The 8063-nt window shown below is 51.9% G+C and overlaps 5 protein-coding genes across 8 annotated transcripts; 2 read left to right on the top strand and 3 right to left on the bottom strand.

The window, feature by feature from the left end:
• Positions 1-248: 248 nt before the first annotated feature.
• H310_02093 (hypothetical protein) lies at positions 249-1539 on the bottom strand. The gene has a single exon (XM_008865490.1). It carries the CDS (start codon positions 1533-1535, stop codon positions 300-302), a length of 1236 nt encoding a protein of 411 aa, XP_008863712.1. The 5' UTR covers positions 1536-1539; the 3' UTR covers positions 249-299.
• Positions 1540-2430: 891 nt separating this feature from the next.
• H310_02092 (hypothetical protein) lies at positions 2431-3353 on the bottom strand. The gene is made up of 4 exons (XM_008865489.1): positions 3124-3353; positions 2855-3035; positions 2737-2802; positions 2431-2640 (listed from the first exon to the last, which is right to left on the bottom strand). The coding sequence occupies exons 1-4, from the start codon at positions 3132-3134 to the stop codon at positions 2563-2565; spliced, it is 336 nt and encodes a 111-aa protein (XP_008863711.1). The 5' UTR covers positions 3135-3353; the 3' UTR covers positions 2431-2562.
• A 69-nt stretch (positions 3354-3422) lies between these two features.
• Positions 3423-5071, top strand: H310_02091 (hypothetical protein). 4 transcript variants are annotated; one of them, XM_008865486.1, is made up of 8 exons: positions 3423-3468; positions 3523-3881; positions 3927-4042; positions 4096-4135; positions 4195-4272; positions 4333-4476; positions 4524-4598; positions 4643-5071. In XM_008865486.1, exons 2-8 carry the CDS (start codon positions 3534-3536, stop codon positions 4703-4705), a joined length of 864 nt encoding a protein of 287 aa, XP_008863708.1. In that variant the 5' UTR covers positions 3423-3468; positions 3523-3533; the 3' UTR covers positions 4706-5071. The 4 variants fall into 4 exon arrangements, with proteins under 4 accessions (XP_008863708.1, XP_008863710.1, XP_008863707.1 ...); XM_008865488.1 differs by having other exon boundaries at positions 4524-5071; XM_008865485.1 differs by having other exon boundaries at positions 3423-3881.
• H310_02090 (hypothetical protein) lies at positions 4563-6014 on the bottom strand. The gene is made up of 9 exons (XM_008865484.1): positions 5841-6014; positions 5703-5791; positions 5572-5660; positions 5481-5515; positions 5399-5417; positions 5202-5358; positions 5097-5148; positions 4925-5058; positions 4563-4862 (listed from the first exon to the last, which is right to left on the bottom strand). Exons 1-9 carry the CDS (start codon positions 5887-5889, stop codon positions 4722-4724), a joined length of 765 nt encoding a protein of 254 aa, XP_008863706.1. The 5' UTR covers positions 5890-6014; the 3' UTR covers positions 4563-4721.
• A 1102-nt stretch (positions 6015-7116) lies between these two features.
• On the top strand, positions 7117-7852 carry H310_02089 (hypothetical protein). The gene has a single exon (XM_008865483.1). The coding sequence runs from the start codon at positions 7147-7149 to the stop codon at positions 7792-7794; it is 648 nt and encodes a 215-aa protein (XP_008863705.1). The 5' UTR covers positions 7117-7146; the 3' UTR covers positions 7795-7852.
• The last annotated feature ends 211 nt before the right edge of the window (positions 7853-8063 follow it).

Genomic DNA, 8063 nt, shown 5'->3' with positions numbered 1-8063 from the left:
ATTTGAGAGTCCTAGTCACTAATTGCTAATTGCTTATCGCATCCCGCAGCGTTTCCTCTTGGAAGCGCATATCCACAGCTCTATCGAAGCAGCTATGCGGCGGTGAGCCGCTGTCGATTGTCCAGCAAACTCGGGAATTTTATTAAATAAAATCGATGTATGCATCATTTCTAGCCAATAAGAATTAAATGTCGCCAGTAAATTGGAAAAAGTGTGATTTTCAAATGTCGCCAGTAATATGGAACAGAGGTACAGTAGTACTATAAATATTACTTGGCGTGTTAAATAAAAAACTTCATCTATTGCCCCAGCACGCAAGACGACTGCCGGGTCACTCGGTCGCCAAACAACAGCGCCATGTTATCCTGGACGTACCGATCGTTGCACCGACCGAGGAAAAACATGGAAAGCTGCGTGGATAACTTCACTTGCGGCTGCCACGGCCTGTCGTCGTTGAGTGCGCCACTCTGAAGCGCGTCCATCGCTTCCGTGCTCTGGATGCTCGCGACACCGCATCGGCACAACTCGGATTCGACGAGCATAAACATGCATGCAACGCTGGGAAACATGAGCGGACGGCATGCCAAGACGTCGTTGTACGCTTGAACGAGGGAGATGCGCTCGGAACGCATGAGGTAGTACACTGCGAGCGTTGGAGACGCAGACACGCCGCTGACGCAGTTGATCAAGACCTTGCCACCAGTTTTGCGCGCCTTCTTCAGAAACACGTAGCAGCGATCAAACGATTCGTAAAGTGATGATGGGGACACCGTCATGTACGTGATGCGCGGCATTGGGTTGGAAGGAGCGATCTCGCACACAGAGAGGACGTGTGTGATGCCCATTTTGCGGAGTATCTCTGGCTGGGATGCTTGCCACACGTTGCCGAGATACAGGAACCCTGGCACGATGTCGTTCGGAAACGTGAGGGCATGGGTCGTCGTCGCCTGGGAGGTTTCGTCGGCGGTTCGATCAATTCGAGGTAATGTGTCGACGACGACTGTTGTCTTGACAGGAGTTGATAGCGCAGGCACTGGATGCGAGTCCTTGCGTCCTGTGATCATGAAAGGGTAGTCGCGCTGAAACGCTTGCATGCCTCCTCGAAGTAACTTAACGGAAGTGACGATGCGTTCTTGAACCAAGAGCGTCGCGAGGTGCATGGACCATGACGACGGCGTGTACATGCCAAAGTGGTCATACACGATGACGTCTGTGAGCTTGCGTTTGTTCCACGATCGTTGGGCAGAGTCGGGCAAGGGGCACACGCCGTCCAACGACGAGAGGAAGATGGGCGTTGAAGCGGAGGCGGTCTGCAACGGCTGCGGCAAGTTGATAAACGACCAGATGTGACTGTGCTCGTAGCACTTAAACCCGCGCGTGTCGACGAGGGTGAGGCCTCCCTGCGTCTGCAATCGATTGAAAAGCCATTGCGGTGTGACTTGCTGGAGCGGCGGCAGGGACAACATCCGTGATCTAGTCACCGACTCAACCATGGAGAATGTCGAAATGGGCCGGGCGTCGGCTGGGAAATCCATCGAGACAGTGCCCAGAGGCGAGATCCAGCAAGAAATCCGGTAGCGCCATGATTTTTATATTATATACAAAAGACCAGTGATACCTCGACCGCAACAATTTTATTGCGCGCCGAGCACCCAATGCTGAGTTGCTCCTCGAAATTCGATATTTCATGACCTGGCTTCGAAAATGTCCAGTTATTTTCCAATAGATTAATGCTTTTTCGAACACGGAAACGCTTCGATGCTGACGCCGGCACTCGCATCTCTACGGCTGAGGGAGATGCAGGACCGAGAGTGTGCTCTGAACAGACGAAATCGTGGAGGGCCCGGACAAGCATGGCAACAATCATCATCTCACGTGGCTTTCTGCAGGCAGGTTGTGGCAAAAGCTATATTGCTCGTCCTGAGGTCGTCGACATGAGTGGGCGGACTCGGGGATGTTGGCACACCCGCGCCAACTACACGACATACATGGACCCAACGCGAGTTTACATTATGCTTGGATGCGAAACAAGCGACGCGACCTGTTGAAAATCATGCATGACAGGCGCTTGACGTGAATGTTGGAAGCAAGATGCTCTGAGCCTGATGGTTGCCCGGCTGGTTGGTGCAGCCCCCTATGGTCGCGCCAAGAGCGAGGACGCTCTGTCTTGGCTCGTTCGTATGCCGGTCTGTCGGCGGTGTAGAGCACGAGCTCATTGTGTCGCATGCAATGCTGACACGCCGAGAGACCTCGAAACTTTCCTCTGAGCACTACGCTCGACGCAATCTCTTTCGGAAGTTCGAAACGTCGGTCGATGGGCACATGGTGAAATTATACCCAAAGTCGTTCCAAGATACGTGGCGCTTTGCAGCTGCTGCATACCGTTCGCATCAAGCACATGGCATCGTTGGAACGACTCGTTTGGTCGGCGCAATCGTGACGAAGCATGTTGCGGCCGTCATAGCCCGCCCGGTAGAACCGTCGCTGTCGCCTCCACCGAAGCGGCCGGCCGTCCCGTCGCATTGTGTGATGACGCATTGCTTTCCAAGTGGATCGTGGGAGCTACTGCTTGTGATGTAGGAAGTGCATGATGTGGAATATCTCACGAGACTGGCTTTTTGGCCGTGAGCGGACACCCGTCTAGAGGCAGGGACACTCCGATCAGGTGTGGATTTTTACGTGTGCTTTTTGAATGCGTGCACGTGGTCGCGTCAGTTCCAAAATCGGTCCCCGTACCTGGGTAGACCCCATCGGGTGACAGCACTTTCGTACGCAATGCGCAATGCCATGCTTGAGGTGAACCTGCTTGACAAGTAGCACTTGGTCAATGGCCGCCCGCTCGAAGGAAGACTACCACAGCCTGGAATCCATCCAGCTCGAGGTTCGGCCAGGACACTTGTGGTGGCTGGCTCGTTTCGGCCTGCCTCGTTATCGCGCAGTTGGTTGAGGCCGCGTCCGTGGCAAGAACAGATATATCGCATAATTGTACTGTTGCATACAATGAACATGGGACGATTCGATCCACGCGGGGGAAGCTAACGTAGTATTGGTTTTTGGGTGATTTGTCGTGCTCGTGGAGGAAGATGCATACTCACCTCGTGAACATGTTGTCAATATTCTCACCTCGTGAACATGTTGTCAATGACAAAAGTGTGAGTGTGCCCCCAACCACCATGTCAGCAAAAGGGTGAATTGCTTCACCATGAAAAGCGATAACTCTGAATAGCGCACAACTGTGAGAAGTCCGTTCAGTTGTTCCAGCTCGTGTATTCCTTGGGCACACAGCAGGAAATGGCGGCCCGTGGTCCAAGGGAAAGCTGCGGCTGGTTCAAGACATCCGAGGGTACAATTCTTGCACGTGCATGGCAGCCCAATCCTTGGGGCGAGCGTGAAACTGGAGGACGTTTCATGAGAACTTTACACGACGGAAGGTCTTGTTTAAGCGGCCCGCGTCTTGATTACTCTGGCGTGGGTCTCTCGCGGTGTTAAACATCGTCAAGCATGACGTACCGTGTGTTGTAGGTCGCGACGACATGCTTGGTTCCCCTTCGAGTGGCCGAAGGCAAAGCGTGATCGCAGAAGAGGCTGGAGACGACGACATTCCTGGTCGAAAGCCTAGCGTTTCCGTCCAACCCAGACAGAAACTAGGCGCCACGACGTTATCTCGTCCGCAGGATGCTTCGACCATCTCGCTCATGAGGCATGGTACCAACAATTCTCTTCGCCGTCAGACAACGATGAACAACGAAGCCAGCGACAACGTTCTCGACGACCAAAGCATGGCCGTGCTCCAGCGAGACGCCACTTTCCGGTACCAAAAAGCTCAAATTCGAATTCTCCAAGATGAACTGGCGTCGTTGTCGGAGACACGCACGAAACTCGTACGTGATCGATCGACCAGCTAGATATCTCAGTCGCATCGACAGCAAGCCAAACACGACGCCACGGCCGACGAGGTCGAGCGTATGCGACTGGATCACGCCGCCTTGACCGAACAAGTTGAGCAAATGCAAGCCCTACTCGACAAGAATAAAAGCCTCCAGTACGTCTACGTAATTGCCACCTGCGATTTGACGGGAGCGGTGTTTCGTAAAGGGGCATTCAAGAGGCCAAGCAACGCATGCTTGAGACCGACGTGAGTAAATCGACGACGACTTGGATAGCAACCTTGCTTGACGGCATGGTTCTGTATAGATTGCGTCGGCAAAAGCGCAAGTGGCAAACACGCGAAAAAATGAAAAGCACTTGGTTCGGACAGCTAAAGTGGCCGAGGTCCGAGCAGAACCTTCACCGCTTGACCGTGTGTCGAAAGTGGCATTGGATGGTGGGTAGGTGCGGTTGAACGAAGGCACGGAGGAACTGCGAGCGTTGAAGAAGGAGCTTGAGGATGAAAAGACCAACCAAGGAGGCTTGGCGGTGCCAAGACACGAACATGAACGGCTTCTCAACGAGCACCAGCGACTGGAGAAGCATAAGGTGGAGTCATCTGGACAATCGACAAAGGTTCGATCGTGGTTCTGTAGGCTGAGTTGATTGCAGCGTTCAAACAACAGATCCACTTGATCGATGTATTGAAGCGGCAAAAGATTCATTTGGAGGTGAGCAAATGTACCGATTTCTCGACTGACTAGAGATCGAATAGTCGGCCAAAATGCTGTCGTTCATCGAGGACGAGTTCAGCGCAACTCTGGAACTGGGGATGTAGCCACTCTATGCGGCTGCTAGAAGTAGTCTGCGTTCATGATCGCGTCGAGTACGAATTGGCCGAGAAACCCAAATCCATTCGTGTGCAGCGCCTCGAGTTCGACTTTGAACGGGTCCGACAGCCACAACTCGATTTCCACTTGGTAATTTGGGTGCATCTATGGACCACAGCAGCAATGGCGTGGTTGGCCTCAAAAACCATACGAATCTAAAGTCGTACTTGAATGAATGGATGGAGCAACAACGACTTCGTTCGAAGCTTGTCCTGCTTGGTGCATTTCTTCTTGACCACGTTCGGTAACGCGAGCGCTTCGACTTGGGATGGCCTCAATCCAATCCATTGAATGTCCACGGCTACGCCATGTCACGCATTTTGCAAGATTGCCCCTCACCGTAATGAATAGAGTCGAGTGGCATTCGTGCAGATCCAAGCTTGTACGTAAGCTACCATCGAAGTAAATCATGGGTGCAACATTGGGAGAATTCAAACAGCGAACCAATATGGAAAGACCAAACGCGTTGCAATCGCACAAACCCAGAATAGGGACTTGGAGGACGTCACCCAGCTTTTTCACGAAACATCGGGTGGCTAAATCGGGGAATCCTTTGCCAGTTATCAAGATGCACGGCAGGTTGTCAAAGAACAAATCTTCGCTACAGGACGCCGTGACGACGAGTTGAGTGCCTTGGTTACCTCAGACGGTTGAAGATTCCTAGCAGTGGTGAAAATGTAATGCATAACTCGAGACGAGTACGTCATATTGATCGTGCTTTACCATCTTTTTCAATCACGAGGATGAATTTTGCATCGCTATCGCTACACATTACATCATAAGTTCAGGGCCATAGACAAATGCATCATATCACATGTCATCGTGTTCCAAGCGAAGGATATCGCGAGTGATGGGACGTCCACTTGGGCCATCCTTGGAGCAATCCACCCATTGACCATTTTCCTACATGGGTGTGTAAGTATGCAGTTTATGGTTTGCGGCGACTTTGATGGATATGCGGCCTGTAAACGCTCCTTTGACACCTCCGACAATATTCAAACACTCACGGGGAACACCAAGAAAGCCTCCAGCATCTAATACCAACGAGTAAGCACATGAATAACAAACTGAACCATTGCATACCCAAGATGCATTCATCAGCTTCTTTCTGGGACTCGAAGAACGGATGCATGTAGTACAATTCTCGTTGGGTGATCGTTTTATCTTCCAGGAGCAGTTGATGCACAGTCTGAAGAACAAGCCACACGCCTGTGTATTTTCGAGCTCCCTGGGGGTTCTTGAAGGATGTGAAATGACGCGCGCGGAAATGCCGTGTACCAATCGAATGGTGCGCATGTTCCCCCCATGGGAAAGCACGTTCGACTCAGTGTCGAACACCACTGCACTGGAGTTCCGACGCATCTATATGCATTGTTTAGACCATCGTTTAGACCATGTCGCGAAGGAAGAACGTCGTACTGTTTGAAGTGACGTCAGCTTGTCCATCTAAGAGCAGAAACAACCCAAGAATGGCTAACATGGCACGGTAGGGGTCAAACCATCAAGTTCTCAAGAAACGTTGTCGCCGCCAGCTCAATGCGATGCATCACCTACACAGCGATAAGTCATTCGTCGCACATGTGCATCGATTTCCAAGAAAGAACACCATTTCCCGCGAGAGGTTCACGCGTTCCGCCGTTCGGTCCATGTCGTATCTTCGCGCGTTTTTTCGAAATACGACTTCTGTTGATTTTCATGTACTTGAGATGTTATTATTCAATTCCGTTTGAATGTTATCAAATCAATCAAAATTCACATGGTGACGACATGTGCGGTGATGTGATGCGAGTCTGTGTATGGCGTTGGAATCTCCTGCACTGAGGAGGTTGCACAGCATGTCCTTACATCGCGAGCGAATAACATATGCGTTGCCGAGGAGGAGGTATCGAACATTATGCCCCAAGCTTCCCACCTCTTTCACCCGTTCGAAAGGCGGGGTCTATGGAGTCAACACATCCTCGGATTTGGACACGACTTCCCTGCGCGCACCACACAACGTGAGTTTCAGCGTCGCATTTGTCGCGTGATGTGTAGCCGTGATCAGTGACGGCGTACATCGCATCCGCCTTACATGCTTGCAACAAGGCGCGCATTTTACCCGTGTTGCTCCGCTCTCCCCCGTGCTTGCCGTTCAACTGTTTTGCGACCGTGCCCAATGTGTAAAATAATGCAGCAATTCCGGATAAAAATTATCCGGGAGTGGATGAGGTTGGTGTAACAGATGCGTGTAACAAACAGCATGTACATTCGGTCTGTGTCGGAGTATTTTTATTCACATTATACTTGGTTCTTTATGTTAACTTTTTATAATTCCTGCGGCTGTTGGAAAGATGCACATGGTCTTAACGCGCACCAGCATCGCACAATTGCTTTGGCGTCCAGCAGCTCCATGATGCGCAACGACATGTCCGAGACAACGAGCTCGTCGGCCTCGTCCGCGTCGTTGATCCGATTCCTGGCACCCTCAGAACCGTCATGGTTTGACGCATCCCGGCTCCATGACTTCAACATCATGCTCTCCCACATCTCAGGGTCGTCCCGATCACCCGAGTTCGTCCTCAATGCGTCGCTGGCGGCATTTGGCCAAGGAAGCCGATATTATGTGTCCAAAACGTACGCATCTTTCCGTGGGTTTCGTCGAGCTCTGTTCCGCGCGATTGCCACTTCACGAAAAGGCAGTTGCACATGCCAAGGGATAGCGTGCGCATTTGCCGAAGTTGGTGACATGTACCTTCGCCCCCACACCTTGTCCGGTCTCGACATTCTTGGATTTGGCGTCTATGGTTCGTCCGGCCGGAGGCAGAATGAAGTCGCTGCATTCGTCATGGCGGTGGCAGCAACATTGCAAAGGGTTGACAAAACACGATGGTCCAACCAGTGCCTGTTCCTCAAGCTTGTCGCCTACTTCTTTGAAACCGCGACGCAAGTGTCGACCAAGTCGTCCAAGATGGGCCGAAGCAAGCACATGAACCTGTCACTAAGCGGGTGGCACCTCAACCGAACTCAAACCTACGGTGCCGGTATCACGTATGACTAGCCGGCAGCATGCGATCGGACAACACATTCTCGTAAGAATAAAACTCCCTATTTATCTGTCTTTTCCTTCTTGCAACCTCTGGAAGACCCTTCACTTGGCCACGTGACTTGACGTTCGGGAGTCAAGCCAGAGCCATGCGAATACAGGCCCATCAGAAAGCAAGCCAGAACATCCGATCAGGGGTCAGAGTCCCTGGCTCAATGGCCGCGCGAATGAAGTCTGGCGGGACGAAGTATGCGGGGCGGTTTCCGCATTATTGCGTTCCATCA

Source organism: Aphanomyces invadans, assembly GCF_000520115.1.
Source record: "Aphanomyces invadans strain NJM9701 unplaced genomic scaffold supercont1.3, whole genome shotgun sequence".
Lineage (NCBI taxonomy): Eukaryota > Oomycota > Saprolegniomycetes > Saprolegniales > Verrucalvaceae > Aphanomyces > Aphanomyces invadans.
The sequence above is the reverse complement of the archived record's forward strand: the minus strand, read 5'-3'. Positions and strand labels throughout refer to the sequence as shown.